General features: G+C 44.3%; 1 protein-coding gene across 1 annotated transcript in view; it reads left to right on the top strand.

Moving 5' to 3' along the window:
- Positions 1 to 20,789, top strand: part of LOC116939339 (gephyrin-like) — an 88,597-nt gene extending 67,808 nt beyond the window's left edge. The window contains exons 13-21 of the mRNA XM_032947565.2: positions 422 to 480; positions 978 to 1,131; positions 2,811 to 2,932; positions 6,753 to 6,840; positions 8,239 to 8,312; positions 8,968 to 9,032; positions 9,751 to 9,854; positions 12,850 to 12,946; positions 15,886 to 20,789. Of these exons, the coding sequence (XP_032803456.1) occupies positions 422 to 480; positions 978 to 1,131; positions 2,811 to 2,932; positions 6,753 to 6,840; positions 8,239 to 8,312; positions 8,968 to 9,032; positions 9,751 to 9,854; positions 12,850 to 12,946; positions 15,886 to 16,019 (897 nt within the window). The 3' untranslated portion in view covers positions 16,020 to 20,789. The remainder of the gene's footprint in view (positions 1 to 421; positions 481 to 977; positions 1,132 to 2,810; positions 2,933 to 6,752; positions 6,841 to 8,238; positions 8,313 to 8,967; positions 9,033 to 9,750; positions 9,855 to 12,849; positions 12,947 to 15,885) is intronic.
- The last annotated feature ends 3,648 nt before the right edge of the window (positions 20,790 to 24,437 follow it).

The following is a 24,437-nucleotide window of genomic DNA, read 5'->3' as shown; positions in this document are numbered from 1 at the left end:
GACCGAGCATGGGAGACGATTACCCACAATCCCGCAGCGAGAGAGAGAAGAACCATCGGCTCAGTTGTGATCACGTGACGCTCGGCAGACAAAGCGTATACGTACTACTCGTATTGCAAGACCTCGCTCGTTTATCAAATTAATATTTATTTTAAAAAAATTGCTCGTCTTGCAAAACACTCGCAGACCAAGTTACTCGCAATCCAAGGTTTTACTGTATTATTCTCAAAGTGCTTATAAATAATAACATGACGATGCTTTATAACTTTTAAAATTGGCTTGTAAGTTTTATTCTGCAATTGAATGTGCAAATACGTGCTTTTGCTATAGTGTTATTGTAGGGTTGTCATTGATCTGTTGTTTGCCTGTCATGTATTTCACTGGTGACAGCTACCGTGGATTTCTTGCTTTGCTCACACAGGGAGCAGAGGAGCTCGAGGTGCGGATCCTGTCCCAGGCACGGCCAGGACAGGACATACGGTGAGGACTGGAGGCCTCACATTGTTGACGTCGTTATTCTGTCAGAATTTTCCAATTGTCATAACAGTGACTAACATTAGTCGAAGGCTGGTAGTAGGCCGATATATAGAGATGCAGGATGGAAGTTGATATATTTATTAATGTCATCAAGTTTTTGCTTAATTCTAACGTGACTTGGCTTGTTTTTTTGCAATAATTGAAATAATGAGTTTAGATCCCATTATATATTGTAACATTTACATTAATGAAATATTGCACTGCTTGTGAAAATGTACCCATTGTTTTTTACGTGCACCCACATGCATTTGTACTCAAGCTTCCAGTCTGAATTAAGTACCACTCATTAGAAGTCAACAGTGCTTGTCCATTTGATAAACTGACCCCACCATAGTAATGGGGATTAGCATTGCCTCAACGCTTGAGCCTGTAGATGGTTTGACTCGGCATTATTCACACATCGAATTACTTTATTCTCAAGCGTGCATTTGTATGGACAGGTGCATTGGACAGGACATCCGGCGTGGCGAGTGTGTGCTGTCACGCGGCTCGCACGTGGGGCCTGCAGAAGTGGGCCTGCTGGCCACTGTGGGGGCGACCAAAGTGGAGGTGCACCGGCTGCCTGTGGTGGCTGTGCTGTCCACTGGCAATGAGGTAACACATCACAGTACTCGGTGTGCACACAGCATGTCCTGTCTGTGTCAACCTTTGAGTGTTATCCTCTCGTATGCATTTGGTTTCTTCAGCAACTCCAGTTTTCCCTCTTGATGCAAAAAACATGAGCGGAATTGACCAACCATCCCGACGCAAGACATTCCTGATATCGTCTTGAGTAATTCCGCAGCACAACCCTGAGCCGTGTCAACGGGCAGGGTGACAATCTGGAAGGTGCCCAGGATGGGTGCCATGTAAACACAATTCCAAAAGCAGACTAATAGCAATGTCAGCCCAAACAGAGCAGAGGCCATTTCACTTGTACAACATACACAGAGACAAAGAGCTCCTGTTTATACACTTTAATTCCGATGCTGCTAGCAAACTCCTATTGAGACCATTGAGAGTATAGTGTGGCCAGACACAACCACAGCTCCTTTTGCTCTGGTTTTATTTGTTGAGTTGTTGAAACACTGTTTCAGGAAAGTATGTTACAAAGCGTTAGCAGTGGAGGTCTAAATCGCTGAGATGCCAGTAATTTAGGGGTGTACATGACCAGAAATCAAACCTTTATCAATATAGATCGGCTGATGCATACAGGTCCTTTGGACATTCCGAAATGGATATTCTTTCATCATTTTATGTTTTCTGACTTGTAGGATTCACCATGAGTACATGGGTACAAACTGACAGTGCTTATCTATAAATAAGTGGAACAGCTGCAATGGTCATTTGTCAGATTTGGACAAGACAATTACAAAAATAGATCAACAATGATAAGTCAATCTTGGTCATAATTTCAAGAATGTTTGCTGCTCTGGATCAACAACATGGTTTTGTAAAAATCTCTCCCACTTTGTTTCAGGAAATCAATTGTGATGCAGGCCACCTCACATTTTATGTTAATATTGGGTGTGCATGTGCTGTAGTGTAGCGGTTAGCGTTCTGTATGTGTATGTTGAGCTTCTTTCGCACCATACGTAGCCAACCGTGCTAATCGGAGGTTCGGGGAAGGACGACAAACTAAAAACAAAAAGCAGCTCTAAAGAAATTAGTTTTCAATCTAGATTTAAAGTGCATAGCTCCAGTGGCTTCCTAATATCGGAAGAGCGTTCCAGACGGCCGCAGAAGTGCATCTGAAAGTGCGCGATGCGGTAACTGCTAAGTGTTGTTCTTTGGGTCTTTCGGTAAAGTCACGTAGATAGGTTCAAAGAAAATAACAAAATAACAAAAAGCTATAACGTTTCGATCGCAACACAAGCGGTCGTCATGTGATGCATTCAACACAAGCGGTCGTCATCAGGACGACCGCTTGTGTTGCGATCAAAACTTCGTAGTTTTTTGTTATTTTGTTATTTTCTTTGAACCTATCTACGTGACTTTATTGAAAGACCCAAAGAATATGAATTCCTGCTGTCACGAAAGCTCTAAGTCAAGATGCTAAGTGATGATTATCCGAACTGGTTTTGAGCCTCCCCTAGATCGCCTCAGCCTCAAATGAGTACCTGGAGTGGTATGTAAACATCGCCGCTGGGGAGAAATAAAGGCGGCGGGCGTGGTGCTGGCCACCCACCCCTTCATGTACCGTGCCGACCTTCATAGCTGCTCGCCACCAGCACTTGCCCTCACAGTCTGTTGAGGCTAACAGGGGCATCTTTGTCTTGTGTGCTGTCCTACAGCTTCTGAATCCAGAGGAGCCCCTTCATCCAGGCATGATCCGAGATAGCAACCGTACCACATTGCTGGCGGCCATCCAAGAGCAGGGCTTCCCGACCATCGACATGGGCATCGTGCGAGACCAGTACGATCACACCCACGTTAGTGCGCACGGGCACCCACACGTGTGCACTCGGCCACGCCTCCCTCGCGCACGCGGCTGCTTCGCCCGCCACTCCACTACCACTGAGGCTCATGGCTTCCTTCTTCGTCGTGTCAACGCTAGTCACAACAAATGTTGACCGCTAATGTCGCACACACTTAAACCCCCAATGTCTAGAGAACTGATCGGTGACAGGGTCCGTCATGCGCCAGACTGCAGATGCGTTGACAGTTATTGGTACCCTTTTGCTCCAAGCATGTGTATACACTCACCAGAACATGCATCTTATCAGAAGTTGTATGAAAGTACAGGGATATGCTTGCTGGATAATTTGAATGAGTATTCGTACTTGGAAAGCAGATGACACTGGTTATGGATGTAGTCTATATGAAACTGTGTGCCAACTTTTCTGAATATTCAAATGAGCATGAAGTGGTGCTCATCTCTCCTGGTTGGTCCTGAGCCATTGGCAATAACTTTAGAAGTGCTATAATGGGGACTAGGGGTGGAACGCTGATTTTAGTGCACTACGCCGTGCACCCATATACTCGAGTTCACTTCACAGCAGTCATTGATATCTTTGGTGAATGAAACGAGAACAAGTTACGTGTAACCCTCCCTTCGCCATCCTGCACTGACCAGTGGGATGAAGTATAGTCAACCCCCATGACTGATGTGGCGCTTGGGAGGCCTTCATCCATGGACATTAAAATAGAGCTCTAGGTCGTAATGGGGACCAACCATCTGGGAAATGATGGCTCTTGCATGTTTTTGGTGGATTGTACAGTAATCCCCTGTTTAACCTATTAGATGCGTTCCAGAATAGTGCCGCGTTAAGCAAAATCGCGTAATGCGAGGAATTGCTTTACTCAATCACACTTGCGCCATAAAATCAGCCTGCAGTCATCCCGTGTCGGGACAAAAGATTTGAGATGAGGCTACGCCGGCGTGCTGTATCACTGCCCAGACTGTGTTATACCGCTTAGCTACACAGCTCGGGAAAGCCGTTCGATTCGACCACTCAGAAACCGCGTTATAGCGGCATTCGTTCCGTGTTGTGCAAAAATAGTTCCCAAATAGAAGAACCACTTTATAGCGAAAACGCGTTGTATAAAAACAGGTTAAGTGATGACTTACCTTTTAGATTTATGAAACTTTCACACCTGCTGGCTGTGAGGTGACCAGGAGATGGCAGTATAGTAAGCACAATTGTTGCCCTGTACTTGTGCATCTTTGAGTGCTATCCTCTCCTATGGATTGGTTTTCTTCGGGTACTGAAGTTTCCTACTCGATGCAATTCATGAGTAGAAGTGACCAGCTATCCAAATTCTGGACTTTTCTACCTTCCTGATATCGTCTTGAGTGGCTCTGCCGCCCAACACGGAGCTGTGTTAACTGGCAGGGTGACAACTGGAAGGTGCAAAATGGTCATTAGCTTTGAGGTGTCAGTGTGTCTCATGAGGTAATAATCAGGATGATTTGATATGTCTGGGACCTTAAAGGAGTGAAAGCAAGTGACATTCGTCACCAGCCTTGTTCTAGCCTTGCACCGAGGTGGCGATGTTAACTACCTCGCCTGTATTACAAGAGGGTGTGGGTTCGATCCCGACCCTGATGCCTGTATATTTGGAGTTTGTTTGCTCTTTCCGTGGTCGCGTTTTTTTTCTTCAGGTTCTTCGTTTTTTCCCTTCACTTTTAGAATCAACATCACGCGTTTAGAGTGTTTGGTTGCTATAAATTTAAACGTGATAAGCCATTTTGTTGAGCTATCATCTGTGGCCAGGGTGCTTCTTAAAAAGAGCTGCATAGCTCAGTGGGCCTTACTTGGTAAAATAAAAAATGGTTTATAGTTTAGTTTACTCACCGCTATATGGAGGCTTCTCTACGCCGTCATCATCCCACATGCTCCCGTGATGCTGCAATCCATCTCGCTCCTGCACGAGCTACACGCATAGCTCAATCTCCATGGTCATTGTCTTTTAGGGGAGTGTTGCGCAACCAGTGTGCCGTAGCAGGAGTCGTCCCAGGTGTGCTGTGGTATTTTCCGAATTCTGTGAAAGGAAAACCTCGGTCAGGCAAACTCTCCGTTATTTGGCTGATCCAGCTCTCCACCTCCCACCCTCCCCGCTCTCCATTGGTACACAGCTGTAAGACCCCACCCCCCGGTCCGCTCGACTCTCTTGGTCGTGCGTGCGCAGTTGGGGCAAACGGCTAACCCGGGAGCCCATAGTGATTGTTTTTGGTTCGGTGTACCGGGAAGAGCGACCAAGTTTTGAAATGTGTGACATGAAATGAAGGAGGTTGAGAAGCACTGCTCTAGGACATCTGCTTTGGATGCCATTTCATCACCAGTCTCGTCCATCGACCGTCATCCCCTCCATTTATATGTCTGCCCCAAGCCCACTTACTTTTGTTAACAGTTGGTATAATATCTCTGACCTGTGCTTTTTTTCCTGATACGTATGTTTCTCATTTTCTCTCGCAAGTTAATTGTATGCATGCGTCTATCCTTGGTCTTTGCATAGTTGTCAGCTTTTGTTCTATTTTTCACTCTTCATGTTATTGATGCATATGACAGTGCACAATGTACACGGATTGAAAACTTTATTTTCGCACACATTGGAATGCTGTTCATTATCTAGCTCGGTTTTTTAAAAGCACGAAATCCTGCTCTCATTTGCCTCTGTTTTATCATTCCATCCCAATCTGCCTTCAATAATTGCCCGAGGTCCAGTAAAATCTTTTGAAGCGGGTAACAGTTTAGGCAAAATGTAGGGTGTTTTGGGAAGACTCTCCCTAAAGTGAAACAAAAAAATTTTGCAAATCAAATCCAGCCAGAACACTGTTTGCATACTAATTAATCTGTGTGCCAAAGGTTACAGTGTTGAGGTAATTGTTTTTTTTTCTGTTAATAAACATGGTTAATTAAAAAAATGTGTAATGTATTTATAAAATGTATGTCCAAAACGAATCGCCACCACACGGTAGACTGAGTCGTGCTCTGCCAGAGGCAATTCTGCGGTGGAAAGGCCACGGTACCATGAGGGGAAGAGTTATCTCTTCATGGTTTTCCACTAAGTGACACTAATTGTATTGTCTCTGAATGAATTACTGAATCAACCCACCCACAGCCAGGATTTTTACACGTGCTTTTCCAATTGTAATGTGTAATTCACTATTTGCTGGCATCCCCCTTAAACTGTTACGTCGCCTTCAACATGTGCAGAATACGGTTGCCAGAATTCTTATGTGCACGCCTGTTGCTGAATGTACAACCCCTGCCCTATGCATATCTCTATTGGCTGCTGGTCCGGTTTTGTGTAGAGTTCAGGATTCTCCTCACCTACAAGGCCCTCAATAATGCTGCTCCCTCACATATACGAGACTTCCTTCGCCCATATGATCCAACAAGAGTACTTCGCTCATCTGAGTCTGGCCCGCTGTGTCTGTGCCAAGGTCATGTCTCTGTACAACGATGATGGGTCACCGGGCTTTTTCTCATGTGGCCCCCAGGTTATGGACTGCACTTCTATTGAACATTCGGTTTATTCAAATCCTCCTTAAAACGTGGTGTCAGCCTGCATGGTTTTGCTTTCTTGCTGCTCTATACAGCACCTTCTTACCTCCTGGTGAAAGACACTTTAGAAGTGTAAATTGTTACTTTTAAGTTGAATACTTGGGTGACACCCAGCTAGATTTTTAGTGCATTTTAAATGCAGTGCAGTGTGATGTGTATAATGTGTGTGAGGATGGTTGTATGTGGTGTGTGTGTCTGTATTTGTGTTATGCATTTGCTCCGCAGCCCGGACGATTTGCTACAAGCGTTTCAAGAAGCTCTCGCGCAGGCGGATGTCATCGTCACATCGGGAGGAGTTTCCATGGGGGAGAAGGTGGGCTCGCCAGGGAGGGCCTGAACCTCCGGGAACCTCGCAGTGGGTGCAAAGGAATCTAGAGACGTGTGGCTGTCAGCTACTGGGGATGTTTTGTTTGACGCTCAGGGTGAATTGTGTGAGGAGGAGGGATTAGAACGTGGTTGAAAGGAAGTACATTCTTCTGCAGGTGTTTCAAAATACATTATGCGTGATTGATGAGGTCTACTTGCATGGAAAATTTGCATACCTATTTCCGAGTTCAGAATGACTCGTTCCATCTGGTCTAATAGCTCTGTCGTGAATATTATCATTTGTTTGAACATTCTTTTTCTGGTAAACATAATTGCTTCTCTTTGTAATTATGTCATGGGGTAACGCACTACAAATCATTACCTCTTGATCATTGAACACCTGTCACCATAGTTAACTAGGAATAGCGAATTATGTTTTAAAATTTGTATCTGTACTCCTTATACTTTTGTAAAGATGTTTATTATCTGCATGTCCATTCTAGTTCTATACTCTTCATTAATATTTTTTGTTAATTCCTCTGTCCAATACGAACTATGTTTAATGTCGCCTTAGTTCTGCTCTTCATAACTACATTTGTATAGAAACTCCCATCATTACGACAGTGTTTTGTCTGTTAAAAGACTATTCCTCCCTTAAATAATTACACCTACTTCTAAAACTACATTTATTTTTATACTCTTTGGTTCTTTCGATAAAGTCACGTAGGTATAAAATATATATTTTAAAAAAATTGCAATCACGACGTTTCGATTGCAACACAAGCAATCATTATCAGGTGTGAAAAAAACGACAACATTATTTTTTTTAGCTGAAGTGGGAGATGCTGTGGTAAGAGGTTATATTAAGTAAGAGAGGGGGGAGGAGCAAAGGATGGGAGGAGTAGGGCGAGGGTGCCACCCTCACCCTACGTGACTTTACCGAAAGAACCAAAGAGTATGGATCCCTGCAGTCACGAAAACTTCAAATCTAGAATACATTTATTTTTGTTGGGGCATATGCATGTATGTTGAGTAGATTTTACTCCTAGTTTGTTGACTTATTCCGAGTAAAAGGAAAATTAAATGATACGTTCTCACAAGAATACTGGATGACCGTGGCAATCTGGCCATCTCATATCTGGTGTGTCTGCTTAAGTTCCTATCGTAGAGCGTAAAACATGAACGCGAGCCGTCGTACACGAGGCCTTTAAAAAAAACTGGCAAGCAATCCCCGCCTGGTGCAGTGTCCCAAAAGTAGTTAATTTGTTGGCCGCAAGATGCCCTTACCCCGAGGAGTTTCCCGAGAGACGACAGTGGGGAGGTCTTCATTCGTCTATCTTAGAATTTAAAGCAAAACCACGTAAAACGTGTTTGTAAAGTTACGTGGCGCTCTGTAATGTTGCAGGACTATCTGAAGCAGGTTCTAACCGTCGATCTACAGGCGCAGATTCACTTTGGCCGTGTATTCATGAAGCCAGGGTGAGTGCCACCATGCTGGTTGTCAACCTCTCAGGCACACAAGGCACGTCAGTCTGTCGTCTTACACTCGTCATTGGTCTCCACTGAGAGTTGTTTGTTGTCCTCCTGCATCTCCGATTGCACGGTTGGCTACATACGTTGCAAAAGAACATACATACAAAGGGTGTGATTCCTGTGGGGATCTTACGTCACTGCATGTTTATTGATATGCCTGTACTGTGCATTTTTGTGTATTCTTTACTGAGTGTTAAAATTAAAACAAACGAACAAACGATTCTTTTTTTATCATAGGTTTATTGTTGTAGTGAAATCTCATTAGAACATGTGTGGGGGAACCCTATATTGACCGACTTAATAATGAAAATACTTGAATCTGAATTGAAAATTAAAATTCAAGAACATACGACAACAATAAGAAACAACAGAAATCTCTGTTGCCTGTGGTTGTCATCTGTTTATCTATTTTAAACCTTTCAAACATACAGACTAAATTATATAATAGCTTCACCTTGGCTTGATCACTACTCTGAGAAATACAATTTGGTCCGCAGAGCACTAGAAAACTGCTATTACGTCTTAAAACCGCAAAGTGAAGTGCCTGTGTGTTACAAACGGTGCGGCTGAATGAGTGTTCCGTTATCTTTGGCTCCTGCAGACTTCCCACTACCTTCGCGACTGCGGCAGTCAACGGCATCAAGAAAATGATTTTTGCACTTCCGGGTAAGCCAGAATTTTAGGATACATTTTGGTTTTGATGCTGCTGTGGGTTTGCTCATGATGTGTGTGTATCCCCGTGCATGTGTACGTGTGTACCCAGCTTTGTTACATATTTGAGATGCGTTTATGTTCACGATTATTAATACAAACTGCATAATTCCCCCACATACTGACAAATAGGAACTAAAAATATATACGCATACACAAGTTGAGCATCGAGATTGCAATGCCCTTGAGTGAAACTGCATTGTCTTTTTATTATTATCATCATCCGGCTCCACCAATAACACGCTGCTGCCGTATTTAATAATATTCTCAAAAGTGTGTGGTTTCATCATTGTTAACACTGTGGCATTGTCATAGCCCCCCTTCAGCCACTCTCCCACACATGAGTCTATCGTGTAGTGGTGGGTCAAGTGTGCACCGGTGTTGAAGGCATCGGTGCAGTGATGGACAACTAAACAGTCCCACAGAGAGTTAAAGACACTCTCCAATCATACCTTAACAGGTCAACGAAAATCGTCTCGAAAATATCTACTTCCTTCAGGATGTCACAATGGGCTTTTGCCTGCTTGTGAATATAGCTTTCACACGCAGATTGCCGGCAATAACTGTTATTGGATAATTGAATCCAACTTTCCCTTTTACACTTCTTCACCCTCTACTCACCACCCACCATTATCTTTCTGTGCTCTGCCATCTGTCACTTCTTTCCCAACAGGAAACCCGGTCTCTGCCATCGTCACTTGCCACCTGTTTGTTATCCCTGCCTTGCGCAAGATGCAGGGCACAGCCGATCCCCGACCCACCATTCTCAAGGCCAGGGTAAAGAGGAACACCGTGATGTTGCTGAAATCTCACACACACACACGGCAATCTCAGCTGTCAAGTGGTGGTAACATCTTGTTGCTTATGCATAGCCTTGTGCACTTTGAGGCCATGGTGAGTGCAGTTGACTTTCAGGCAGGAGGTCACAGGACAGTCCCACAGGTATTATGATTGAATAGAACAGGCGAATTGGCAGATGCTGTAGTTGCATCCATTGTGAGTGTTGCTTCCATATTTTCTTGGAAGGCAGTGGCCAACAACAACAATATCTTTCAAGAGTCTCCTCCTGAGAAACCAGCCATGAGAAAAGAAACACAGATAAAGATTTATTTGGGCAGGTGCTGTTAGCGAGCACCTATGAAGGTCGATACGGCACATGAGGGGGTGGCTAGCACTACTCCCAGCTGCCTTTGTTTCCCCAGTGGTGATATTTACACACCGCACCAGGTCAACCAAGAGCAGGCCCATGACCAGTTCATATAATTGCCACTGGTGTTGGCCGTGAGCGGGAATTGAACTCGGGTCTCTGGGTTCGTAGCGCGAAATTCTGCAACACCGCTCTCCTGCTGTCCCATGAAAACAAACACAAAACACAGATCCAAACATATGTTCTCATACACATATAGCACAGGCATAATAAACACACCAAAACAGATTCACGATGACAGTACCACAACACAATATAGTAGGGAACAACACAAAACAAACGAATATGAATCTGGCTACCTGAGTAAAATTCCTGGCCATGGCTAACCGCAGTGGTGAGCGATATCGCAATTAGTCCTGGGTGCTCCCAACCCCTTCATTAACCTACACTGACCAGCATGGTGAAGTATGGTCAAATAACTTTATTGACTGACATGGCAAGAGGGCCTTCATACAGCAGTGGATTTATAGAGAGGTGAATTTTTATTTTACTTTTTAATAAAGTGTTATGCTTATAAAGAATAATAATAATGAAATATATGTATTGCTGCTTGTGATGTGTGTTCTTGTAAAATGGCAGGTTTTTATTGTGTTTCTCTACAAACGAACACGGTTCCGCAAAGGCAAACACAGCATTATATTTGTGCTCATTCATTCTCTATATCTGGATGAAAGGACATTGAACCAACGTTTCTTCTTTTCTAAAATAGACTCGTCTCTTCCAGATGTGTTATTGAAATAATGAGATAAATCATTATTATTATTATTATTGTGTTGGTTTTATATATGTATGGGTGTCTTATTGAATGTCTCCATTAAATCTGAGCCCTGGTTGTCCCAGATTTCCATGACTCCGATGTTGGGTGGTGCGCAGGCCACTGATGTAAGGAAAGATTATTTCTGGGCAGTCGTTTTTGGTTTCGTGGGTTCAATTCCCCACTGGACTGTCTGTTGGCTTTTCTTTTTCACTTATGGTGTCATTAAAGTGGTGCCATTGAAGAGCACTTGATTTAGTTCAAATTTTAGTTTCATGGGATTGGCTCGGCTCATCATACCTTCAGGGATGATAAAATTACCATAATTTGGGATGCCAGCAGTCGTTGCCAAGATAGTTGAGCATTGCTCTATGCTGTCTAGAATAGGGAAGCATGTTTACTCCAATGTAAACTCTTTTCTGGGAAAATGTACTTCAGAAACCTGGGAATGCTATGCTCTGAGAATGGTCTGTGTTTTTTTTTTTATCAACAGGAGATAGTTAATCACATTTAATACAGTTTTCTACTTAAAGCTGCATATTGATATTTAGCTTTTATACTATGTAGCTATAATGAAAACAAATGTAGCGTGATATTACAGGTTCGTCGCTTTTTAGTCTTTTGTTACGGTACCTTATTTACTAAATAATGTTTTGATTGATAATGGTCCATGCACGTAAACTGTTATTCGGCACAACATCTGCTCGTCTAGCGTCTGCGCAATTGTAAAAGGCTTCGTGTTTAGATTGCAACTTTTGCGTATTGCAGTTGTGATCGGATAGAAATTGATTTTGCATAAATATTGCACTTGTGCCAGTCACTCCATAACATCAGTGTATGTCTCGTGACCTCTTACCAGTGAGCCTTTGCTACTTTGCAGCTTTAAAGTGCAGCTTGCCTGGCACAATAAGTGTGGTGGTGTCATTGAAATCAGCTGCAAATGACAGCCGTTGTTTTATTGTGCTTGGGCTTTTTAGGAGCGCTTGTGTATGTTAGATCTCTGATTGTGCTGGAACCAATGGTGTGCACACTGCACCGCGATACCAGTGATATGGATTCAATTATCCGACCATGCACGACAGTAACTCTTAGTATTTTAATCAGGCGTGAGGTTTCCCTTAGATTCCTTATGGATAGAGCCTTGCACATAGAGTCTCATCTCACAGTGGCAATACCGATGATCACTCACGTCGCCTGGTATGAAGGAGGTCTTGAGTTAGATCCCGACCCTGACGTCTGCTGCATATTTGGAGTTTGCGTGTCTCTCTCCCCGTGGTCGCATGGATTTTTGTCCGGGTCCTCCGGTTTTTCCTTCCACATTTGTAAACTTGAGTTTCAAGTATTTGGCTGCTATAGATTGCCACGTGATAAGTCACTTCGTTGAGCTATCATTTGTGGCCAGATTGCTTCTGAAAAATTGCTAAATAGCTCAGTGGGCCTTAGCTGGTAACATGTAAATAAATAAATAGATGTGCCGTACGTGAGAATCTTTTCTTCTCGCGTAGTGAACACAGTCCTCCGCCTCGCTGCTGCTCACACACCTCGCCAAGTTTGTCAGGTCGTCTCCCACCTCCCCCCTCTGGTTTCACGCCACCGATAGTCAATGTCACCTATTACCACTCAAACACAATGCCCATCTTAGAACTCTAGAGACTTGATTGCGTGTACTTGTGTACACGCCGTTATTGCTGTGATTTTGTAGACTTATTTATATCCAGTGTGCACATTATATTTTTGTGTTTGCATATCCGTGCCTGCTTCATCCTCCCATCGATGAAAATGTGCACTTCTGTGCATGTTTTTGGCTGCAGCTGTCGTTTGATGTGAAGTTGGACTCCCGACCTGAGTACTACCGCTGCGTGCTCATGTGGAACCACCAGGAGCCTCTTCCGTGGGCACAGAGTACAGGTGAGCAGCACACATTCACGTGTATACAATAGTAATTCATTACAATGCATAGAAATGTTTAATAAACTTACCAAAGGTACGTGTCCGCGAGATGTCTTGTAGAGCTCACTATATTACAGGCATCATTGTCCCTAGAACCAGGTAATTTGGTGTCAACAGAGTGGAGGACGGGAGAGACATTTTGTTATCTTTACTTTTTAATTAACGTGGATTTGAATGCGTAAAAAAGTGGTGCGAGTTACAGAATTGCTCAGAAATATGAATTAGGGGCACCTTTCACAACAGATAATAGGAATTAATCTGAATTCCATCCTCTGTAACGACCACAACCCTCATATCAATAAGTACCCAACTATGTTGATAATTTTCCATAACCACTGACAACCGGACTTGGTGGCCCAGGAATGGCCCATGTGCATTTCAGGATCAGCATCACATCCAGATCCACTTGCCCATACTTGATGAACCATGAGGCTATGTGGGCTCAGCCGCTCATGATCGATCCTCCTCCCTCACCAATTCCTTACTGTCTATAGCCAGAGGGAAACACTCTTACATACAAAATCTTTGAAATTCACAAATAATTCTGACTTTGAAGTTAAACGAAGCGAGAAACAGCATTGACCATGTGCGCTGTTCCATGTTCGACCCTGTGAACGTTGAGTGATTCTGAGGTCAGCCCAGATAAGCCCATGTGGCTGCCTTATGACGGTGAGCTATCACAAACCCTCTTGCCAAGCCTACTTGGTGTGACGTTCGCCAGGTAAACCTGCCGTGGGAACGCAGGCCAGCCTGTTGAGCCCAATTTCACGAACTGAGCCAGCTCGCTTCCCAGTGGCCGTGAACACATTGCCTACATTATCATATATAAGGCTCCTGCCTCCTGGCTGTGGAGAGCAGACAGGAGACAGAGGGCATACAGCAGCATCACAAGCCTTGCCGCAGACAGGCTGCTGTGAGTGAAGTAAATTCAACTGTGCGTGACCTCGGGACAGAATTTCTAACATCTTAATATTTATATGATTACCAGTTTTCACAGCTCAATGTTTAAATGATGTCTGTGCAATAATGCTGATTCTTGAGACAATCAACAACTCATTGATCGATATTTAAACTATTTATTTTTTTATGGTTGAATATCCGTAAAATAATTTCCTCTTTTTTGGTGGAGTGGTGATAAAGTGCTTCATGCACTGCACGATGAAGCCAGCAACCTGAAGTCATTTCCCACCCACGGATAACAGAATGGGAAGCCCTTCATTTAGCAGTGGATTGACAAAGCGCATCCTGCCTTTGTGGTCAATAATAGCATGTCCTTATCCAGGAACACATAGCCAGTGAACTCAAGCACGTACACCAAGCTCTTAAGGCTAATGGTTACTCCGACTACACAATCCGCAAAGCTATCACTCCAACCATGAAGAAGGACCCTCTTGAGGAGCCTTTCAAAAACCATCACTTTGCCCTACATTGCGGGGATCACAAAAAAGATCTCCAAAATCCTGAATAAACACAAGATCCAGGTCCGATTCAACACATTACATAAAATCCGTGATCTGGTTCCGTCTGTAAAAGATGTGATTCCGGACATACAGTACCCTGGCGTCTACAAACTAAGTTGCCTCTGTGGTAGTAGTTACATTGAAGAAACCAAACGACATGTCTCGGACCGCATTCGTGAACACAAAGCAGACCTAAAACACGGTAGGACCAACACCTCGGCCATGGCAGATCACTGTTATAATTCAGTAGGTTCACATGACATTGACTTCTCCAAGACAGAGGTTCTTTGCAAGCCATCTGGCTACCATGAGAGATTCGTACATGAGGCTATCCACATATACAAACACAGACAATTTCAACCGAGAAGATGGATTCTGGCTTAGCAATCATTGGAAGGATTTGATAAACCATTTCGGGTCTTAATTAATTGTTCACGCTTACAGTGGCTTTCAGACCGCATCCATTATTTTCGTCTCCCCCCTCCTCTTTCCGAACATAGATGGACTCGTCCATCTGAACAAACTGTCAAATCGCTCTCCGTGGTGCTAACGTTAAAAATAACCGCCACTTTTTTCAAATTTTTTTGCTGTGGTTTTCACACCTGATGATGATTGCTTGTGTTGCAGTCAAAACGTCGTGAGAATTTTATTGTTTTATAGTTTTATTATTTTATTGTTTCCCTTCTACGTGACTTTACCGAAAGAACCAAGAATATGAATCCCTGCAGTCACGAAAGCTTTAAATCAAAACTTGTCCATTGTGTTTATGACGCTTATACATATAAATCATACGCATCGAACATTGTAAGATAATGTCAGATAAATGGGATCAACAGAACGGTATTTAATTTTAGCAGACTGTTTGTGCGTATGCACTAAGGTGGAGTCCATTGTATTAGGATTTGGTAACCTTAAATCACACTGACCAAATCTATGCTTTGCATGTTTCAGCTCAGTGGCTGAGAATATGAGGTTGCAGATAGGATTCTGGTTTATTTTAATTTTGCTGTGTGCGCATGCACAACCTTTATTTTCAGTCAGCTGGGATGAGGGCCCCTCCCCACTCCGTACGAGTCATGTGGATCCATGTTACCATACTTTACTACACCGCACAGCGCGGGTTCATAAAGAGGGATAGCGTAGATATGGGAGTATAGAAGTGCGGTACAAAAATGGGATTTTCTGTATTTGCTACCATGTCGCCCCACCCCACTATGGTGGTTGTCCATCCAAACGCTTACCCAGCATCCGGGATCTGATGAGATTGGGTGCGTTCCTTGCGCTTTACACCCTGACAATTTGAATGCTCTAGACACAATTTAGAATTAGTTTTTGTCTCGCACTATGCGTACATTTTAGCCCGTGGCTTGCAACGTCGCTTGAAATAATGCACGCCGGCCTCAACCTCGTGCGCGTGTGCGCGATGCGTCGGCACAGGCAACCAGCTGAGCAGCCGCTTGAGCAGCATGAGGAGCGCCAACGGCCTCCTGATGCTGCCGCCCAAAACGGAGCAGTACCTGGAGCTGCGCAAGGGGGAGGTGGTTGACGTGATGGTCATCGGCCGCCTATGACGCGGGAAGGGGGATGCGCGAATAATCCACGCGCGCACGACGAACGCGGTTCGTGCGCGCAACACGGACGTGCCGGCAGGCACCGACTGCCGAGCGCATTCACACACACACACACGGTCGAGCCGCTTTGTTGTCGAGTGGTAGTGTGGCATTGTCATTATAAGTGGTACAACGCACGTCATTGTATGGCCATCGCACAAGAAAAATCCGAGTACACATACAACCCACCTGCACACGCGTCATGCAGAGCACAAGCTGCATGGCATCCCGATTGAGCCATCTAAGCCAGTGGTTAGTTGCTGGGGTTTCCTTACAACCATTAGGTTATATAATACATACATGTCCTGTATTTGTTAATGTGAAAGGTCATTGGGGTTTCTATCGTTGTTCTAAAGCGATTTCACCGACAGTGAAACTGCCCTATGGCTGGCATAAGGAATGAGGACGTACAGAACGCACCGGCGTCTGAGCGCAGTTTCGTTTGAGACGGATTCCATCGGCAGCCCATTGCAGTTTTAACCAGCAGCCTCGCATGGGTGAACTTGTGATGTCTTACGAAAAGCCCAAAGATCGTTATTTGAGTTCAACCATATATACTCTCTGTTAAGCTGAAATGGGCAAGTGTAATTTAAGATAGCATTAAAACACAGATGATTAAAATTAGCGTTAGTTAACATTTTGCATGTTGGTTTTGTAACTACGGTAACAGTGACTGGGTTTTTTGTAGTCCACAGAGGGGAAGCCTGAGAAATCCTACAAACGTGGAAGTAGTGTTGTCATTTTTTTATACTTACAAATACAACATTATATCACCGGTGTATTTTAAAGTTCAATAAGCATCGATTCATTTCGTCAAATGGAAAAAGAACAAGTATTACCATTGTCCGTCCCCTTTACATAAACAATAGCTGGGCACATCCCCCCCCCCCCCCCCCCCCCCGTACCGGCCTGGCTCCCTGTAGTCGCAAGGTGTTGCAGTAGTGCTCTAGTAGTGCTATAGTAGTACTATAGTAGTGCTATAGTAGTACTATAGTCGTGCTCTAGTAGTGCTATAGTCGTGCTCTAGTAGTGCTATAGTAGTGATATAGTAGTGCTATAGTAGTACTATAGTAGTGCTATAGTAGTACTATAGTAGTGCTATAGTAGTACTATAGTCGTGCTCTAGTAGTACTATAGTCGTGCTCTAGTAGTGCTATAGTAGTGCTCTAGTAGTGCTATAGTAGTGCTATAGTAGTACTATAGTAGTACTATAGTAGTGCTATAGTAGTACTATAGTCGTGCTCTAGTAGTGCTATAGTCGTGCTATAGTAGTACTATAGTCGTGCTCTAGTAGTGCTATAGTAGTACTATAGTAGTGCTATAGTAGTGCTATAGTAGTGTTATAGTAGTACTATAGTCGTGCTCTAGTAGTGCTATAGTAGTACTATAGTCGTGCTCTAGTAGTGCTATAGTAGTGCTATAGTAGTGCTATAGTCGTGCTCTAGTAGTGCTATAGTAGTACTATAGTAGTGCTATAGTATTGCTATAGTAGTGCTATAGTAGTACTATAGTCGTGCTCTAGTAGTGCTATAGTAGTGCTATAGTAGTACTATAGTAGTGCTATAGTCGTGCTCTAGTAGTGCTATAGTAGTACTATAGTAGTGCTGTAGTAGTGCTATAGTAGTGCTGTAGTAGTACTATAGTAGTGTTGTAGTAGTACTATAGTAGTGTTGTAGTAGTACTATAGTAGTGTTGTAGTAGTGCTATAGTCGTGCTATAGTCGTGCTATAGTAGTGCTATAGTAGTACTTTAACCGCTCTCCCGTTCCTCGTGTTGATGGGGCGTGCCCCCCCCCCCCCCCAACTGCTTCAAGTGAGAGTCGGCACCAGCACACCGCAGGGTCGATTAAAGCAAAACCGACGGGGCTCTTGCAGAGGCAGGTTTCACCACCCCAGACATGCTTAGCCCAGAAAGCTCTTACGAAGCTTGGTGAAAAAAAAGGAACATTGGGAACATCTCTGGTTTTATTTTTAAGCAAACTTGCATTTCAGGAGGGCTCTTCCTCTCTAGGTGTGATAAATGTTTTGGTTGAATTCTGATTTTAGAGTTATACAATTTAATTTATGGAAGCATCGCCAACATTTTTAAAAAGACGATATTCAGAAATAAAGCTGTATTCATAACATTGTAAAATGTCCTGCTTACTCATTGTCTTTTACAGTTGCCACCATTTAATCAGTTTCTAATGATAAACTCCTGGTTGCATAAAATACCTTAAGTTTGTTTTCCTCCCTAAAGTGCAGTAGTCTCGTAGTGGTTGGCGCACTGTATTACGGGCGCGGCTGCAGGAGTTTGATTCACACCCACGGCTAACATCAGTGGCGAGCTATGTCTTAAGCTGTCCTGTCCTCCTTCACCAACCGCACTGGCCAACGTAGTTGAGTACGGTCACAAGCAGCCCTCATGACGACAGAGCGTGGAAGGGGCGTTTGTCCTGCGGTGGATTGAGAGTCGTGTAAATTATAAATATGATAACACCTTGAGGAAAATATTTTCTTGCCTGAGGTAATGACTGGGAGCGTTGCATATGAAGTCTGCATCATCCATTGTACCTTAAACAAGACACATTTTTCGTCATGGAATAGGTGAATTATATGTACTTATAAATAAATAAAAGAATAGTGGTTATAACGACATAATCAACATTTCAATGCTCATGAATGTAATAAGTGGCGTAATGTATAATGCAGAAAGAGCTTTTGATTAAATAACGTACAAAGTCTGCCACGTTGCAATAACTAAATTACTTGAATGAATGCAGCTCAATTAAACCGACAATTGAGGGTAATTGTACGCAACTCGTACTATAAGATTCACGAGAATGCGTTTCGAGAAGTTTATATTAAACTTCGCCACTTTCGTTTTGCATATTTGTGCACAATAAGTGTCAATATATAAATAAATACCTTAATATGTATGTCTCAAAAACCTCTCGGATACTGTCCAGAAAAGTAAAAAGCTGAAATGTGGTACATATGTAGCTTTTAGGATACAAACAACAGGAAAAATCGGAAGATAAGGTTTTTCATTTTAAAGCCCAAATCTCATTTTTAAGTACCCCATAAACACATTTGTGTGTGGTGTCATTCAGAAACTGTTCAAAATATAAGATTGCGTTTTTTCGTTTCGTTTGAGAGAGCGTTAAACAACAAAGAAAATTAAAGTGAGAACCACTGTTATATCTTTTTTTAGCCGTTTGAACGAAACAAATCCGCATTTTATGATGTTCAAATCTGAATAATTCGAAAACGGTAAAAAATAGGAGCTTCCCCTCTGAGTATTACGTTAATTAATTTATATTCGTTCTCATAAAAAAAGAATAGAATCCTTCAATTGAGCGGTTTTTGATGGGTACGTCTTTAAATATAACAAGTTGAATCAAGACATTTTTTGAGTAGTTAGTATCTGATCGTCAAAAAATTATATCAGTTTAATTATTATATTTTGAAAACTTTTGCCTGGTGAAGACAGCCTTTATGAACTAGTTACTCTAATCAAATACAGGAAACATTTTCAAATGTAGATGATTATGTCCCTGCATAAATCCTCCAAATTATTTCACATGCATAATTATGTGTTCTGTAGGCTGTCTCCACTTTCTTTAACGCGTTCTTTCTTAAGGGAACTCGAAAGGCCTCTCAATCAATTTATCGAGTGTCGTTATGCACTTTTTTACCAAATTAAAAAAAAACATACATGCAGAGGGTAATCGATGAGCAACATGTTTCTGGGGGCTTTTTTTTCAAGAGTTTTTGTTCTCTTCAGATTTGATTTTTTGTGTATCTTTAAAGATCCTTACCATACCGGTAAGCATTTAAGAATACGGAACGAAGGGGGAAAGTGACTTAAGAGGCTTTATGCAACCGGGCACAAACCTGCATTGGAAGAGCGGTACCTCTGCTCTCACCCTCATTGAGTGGACAGATTGCCGTAGCTCCAAGGTTATATTCGGTGTCTGTCCCGTTAGCATTTAATTCTTAACGCAGAGACAACAAAGTGTGCCGCTTGCCTCTGTAGAGTGGCTGTGCTCGAGCCCTGTGTTTAAAGTATGAAGTCTACATTAATGTTATCGAAGCATTAACGATGGGCCATACAAAATCTCACGTGTATACCTGCCCATCATGCCTTACCCGACTCTGAGCTGCAAGGCATCTTGAACCATGAACAGATTGATCACAAGCCATAAATAGCCAGAGCCATGAAGTGAATAGATTTAGTAGAACACAATGACTCGATAGAGGTCCATGGTTTTTGCCGAATGCAAGTTTTATCCATTGTGTAGCACTACGATTGTCATTCGTTACGGTCAATGCCGAGGAATCATTTTGATTTAAATGTTTACATCAAGCTGATAATGCAACATATCAACGTTAGATTAGGGAACCCTCTGTGTAGCGACCCCATACGCTATGTGGATTGATGGTGGCAGTCCTGTGTGTTTGTTTAAAGCATTAAAAAAACTGTGAATTTAATTTCAAATAATCAAAGCTTTGGTAATTTAAACTTCAAATTATAAGAACTTTGTCAAAAGGCAATTAACATTGCATGTCATTTTCTTGATTGTATCAATGCTTTTTAATATTAAAATTTATCAAACTGTCTTATAAACAAAACATGTATTAGTCCAATATTATTCACAAAAAATCCCATGGACCTTAATTGATACAAACTTTATAACATGTTTGTGTGAACATGAAAACTCTTTGAATAAAATTGCACTGCTCACTTGAATAGTTAATTCAGAATTTGGTGACAAATTTTACAGCGGTGATGGGAATTGCATTTAGCTTACAAAGTGGTGTATAGTTGCTCCTTCGCGTGAACTTAAGCAATACACTACAGCCTCATTAAACATAACGTGGTTGTTTTTTGTTACTTTGACGAGGAGAACAATGTTTCATCAATATTTTCTGTTATTAGCCAAGGTGTTACCGGATTGAGTTAATATACGTCTTATTTAAATGCTAAGGTGAGTTCTCGGAGAAATAAAGCATTGAAAATGCATTGTTAATAGCGAGGGCATTGTCCCTTCAAATCGGAATGAGCATTGAATGCATTCGCGTCAACAACGAGCTGAATGTCGCGTTGTGTTAAACCGGTTATATTCAGTTGGAATCTTTGTGCAAGGCCCCTATTGGTAAATATCTGGCCTGTACACGAGCTGCTATGTGGTTTACCGAGGACAGTGGTTGTCCTGTAGATTTCACCTTAGGAATGCGTGACTTCCAACACCACTACACCACCGCTCATTGAGCTGGGAAACCTTGTTCACTCTCTTCACTTGATTATAACTGGCCCCGTCGCTTTAATAGCCATACTAACTTTAACAGGTTTAAACGGTCGCAAACAAGTCAATTGTGGGAGCATAAGCCGATATAGCATGTTGGAGCAACCCCCCCTGTGTCAACTCCTCGGATTTTTCCTGGAAAAACACCAAGTGAGGTCTCTTCCTATACCCACAGCTCAACATTGACTGTTGATCTGATACAGCCATCGGGTCGGTGGGTGACCCCTCGGTCTTCCTCCAGCCATAAGGTTATTGAGCACAGACCTTCATGGTCAACCCAAGTGGAAACGAGCCACCTACCCAAAGCACCACATCCGAGTTTCCTCCAGTGGCTTTCGGTGGGAGACAGGATCATCCCATCTGTACCCCAAGATCCTGCGAAGAGACCTGGTAACATAGGAGTTTAATTGTGCCCTCCGCGATCCAATGAGCCTCTGCATCTTGGCTCCAAAGAGCAAGACAGAAAGCACAAGACCCTTGAAAATATGCAACAGTCCTGCTATAATAGCAGCAAACATGAAACTATCCTTCTGCTTAGATAACAGAAAGGCCAATCACTGTGTTTAAGCAATTGTATTACCCCATACGGCAGTATTTAGTCGTCTTGAGACTGGATTCTGAACCTCCGTTGCTTTGGACAACACTAGCAAGGTAAGTGAACCAATCCATGACTCAACAGTCTGAATAACACGCCCAATGTAAGTAAACCAATCCATCACTCAACAGTCTCACGACACACTTGCAAAAACTGTACAAGCCACGGAGAGGCTGAATTTTCGGCTTTAACACAGGATACCTTCAAATCCAATAACTTCGTTTCCACATCCAGGGCCTCGGGGGCTCACGAAAGATCGTTTAGCAAATCTGTAAATAGACGCACCACACAGACGACCCGCTCCCCAACCAAGCACCTCCCCCACGTGAGTCGCGGTTTCATGGGCAAGTACACGCGCCTCGCGCACCCCAGAATTCACTGGGAAGAAACCAGAGGCATATTTACCACACGGCAGCATTGTCGCTTTCTGCATACAGACCAGCGATGCGATAATAATTCTAATCTTTGTTGGAATTCCATGACTTTGCAGGACCTACAATATTGAATGCTTTCCTGACATCAACACAGGCTGCAAGGAGCTTTTGCCAAAACTCTTATCAAGGGCACACAATGCTTAAGTCCAGTCATCCGTCGAATGTTTTTGTTGTGAAGCCAGACGTTGGGCCACTGAGTCGATGACAGATTATTGCAGGAAGCACACGCCAAAACCTTGCCAAGTACAAAGTAGGAGGGTAACTCCAAGGTAGTTGGAGTAACGCAATGGTAGTGGCGGTCTTGCCAGTCACTTCCTGCCTTTTGAGATGGGACCAATTTCAGCTTTCGTTTGTGGATTAGGAGCCTAAGTTGAAGGTATAGTGAGTTATTTGCCTTGTTTATGGTGGAAACATGGCAGTATTTAACCGTAAACACCGTGTGGGGGCTAATGCCCCCCCACTCGCAATATGTGGGGGCCGATCCCCCCCTCCCTCGCCACGAGCGGGGGGGGGGCGCCACGTCTACTTGGTGGGGGCTGATGCCCCCCCCTTCACTCCCCATTAGGTGGGAGCCGACCTCCCCCTCACCCACCACGGGCGGGAGGGGCGCCACTTCTACTTGGTGGGGGCTGATGGCCCCCCCCCACCCGCCATTGGGGGGGGTCACTCACCTCCTCCCCCTCCTCGCGCGGGGGGGGTGGCGTTTGCCTCCTCCCCCCCCCCGTCCCCTCCGCGTTTGTGTCGCTCGTGCCCCCCCCCGCCCCATCGATCGGGTGACCCCCGCCCCAGCGTCCTCTCTGACCGACATAGCTCGCGGCTGGCCGACACCGCCTAGGGGTTGATTACGCGCCGCGTGCCCTTCCCCCCACTGATGCGTCCCAACCGCGTGGATTACGTAATTGTTTGACTCGCCGCTGTGTGGGGTTTAATTAATAATTTCCACTAAGCCGTTGTGTCAACAAGGCGACTGCTCCCGCGCGGTCCGGATATTAATAAATAAATCGGACCTCGCGCGGCCCCCCCCACCCACCCACTCACTCGCGCGTGTCTCACCATTAACACTGCGGTGCACGCACAGACACGTGACACTCGCACGTGTCTCACCGTTAACACTGCGGTGCACGCACAGACACGTGACACTCGCGTGTGTCTCACCGTTAACACTGCGGTGCACGCACAGACACACGTGACACTCGCGCGTGTCTCACCGTTAACACTGCGGTACACGCACAGACACACGTGACACTCGCGTGTGTCTCACCGTTAACACCGCGGTGCACGCACAGACACGCGCCGGCGCGGGCAACCGTTGGTATTTTAATATGCGCACGCATCACACCCACACTGATTTATAGTCACCCACACACCGTCGTACGCCGATCGCTGTCCCACCGCTCTTCACACGCACACCTGCACCACGCGTCATAACGTCAGTCTGTGCTAAGATTTATTTCCCGGAGCGAATAGGGACCCCTGTTTATGGCCCCCTCCAGCCAGCACCCTTTGGACAGCGCCTAACCTCCTATCACCTAGCCGTCGCAGAGTGCGTCTATCCCCCAGGTTTGAGCTGACTGCGAGCTGGGCTGAATTGGCCCCCCTCCCCATACCTACTCACCTCTTCAGCTGCCCGATGGGGGCTGCGCTCTGACCATTATGCTCTGCAGTTCCTCCTCACATTCAAGGAACCACGGGGCAGATGGCCCGATGGCTGGCACAGCTGCAGGAATACAACCTGCAGATCCTCGTTTCCAGCTCCACCCTGCACGGACACTGAGGACGGCTGGTCTCTTCCACCGCTCCAGAAGAACTCTGATTCAATCCGCCCCTCCGGCCCCCTTATGTCCCCAAAGCCCCTTAACCCCCGGGTCATATGACGTCATCCTGCGCATCCAATCGAATCCTCTTTTCAGCCGTTTTGAGCGCTTTGGCCGTTGGGGGGGGGGGGGGGGGGGTTGCGTCACCCCCCCCTTCCCATTGTCTCTGTACCTGCGTTCCTCGCCGTTGACTCACCGATAATCCCCTCGCTCCCTCCAACTTAAATCAACTCTTATCTGCCTAGGGGC

Source organism: Petromyzon marinus, chromosome 6, assembly GCF_048934315.1.
Source record: "Petromyzon marinus isolate PM22_M1 ecotype Great Lakes invasive population chromosome 6, UKy_Petmar_22M1.pri1.0, whole genome shotgun sequence".
Taxonomy (NCBI): domain Eukaryota; kingdom Metazoa; phylum Chordata; class Hyperoartia; order Petromyzontiformes; family Petromyzontidae; genus Petromyzon; species Petromyzon marinus.
This window is presented reverse-complemented; position numbering and strand designations above follow the sequence as displayed.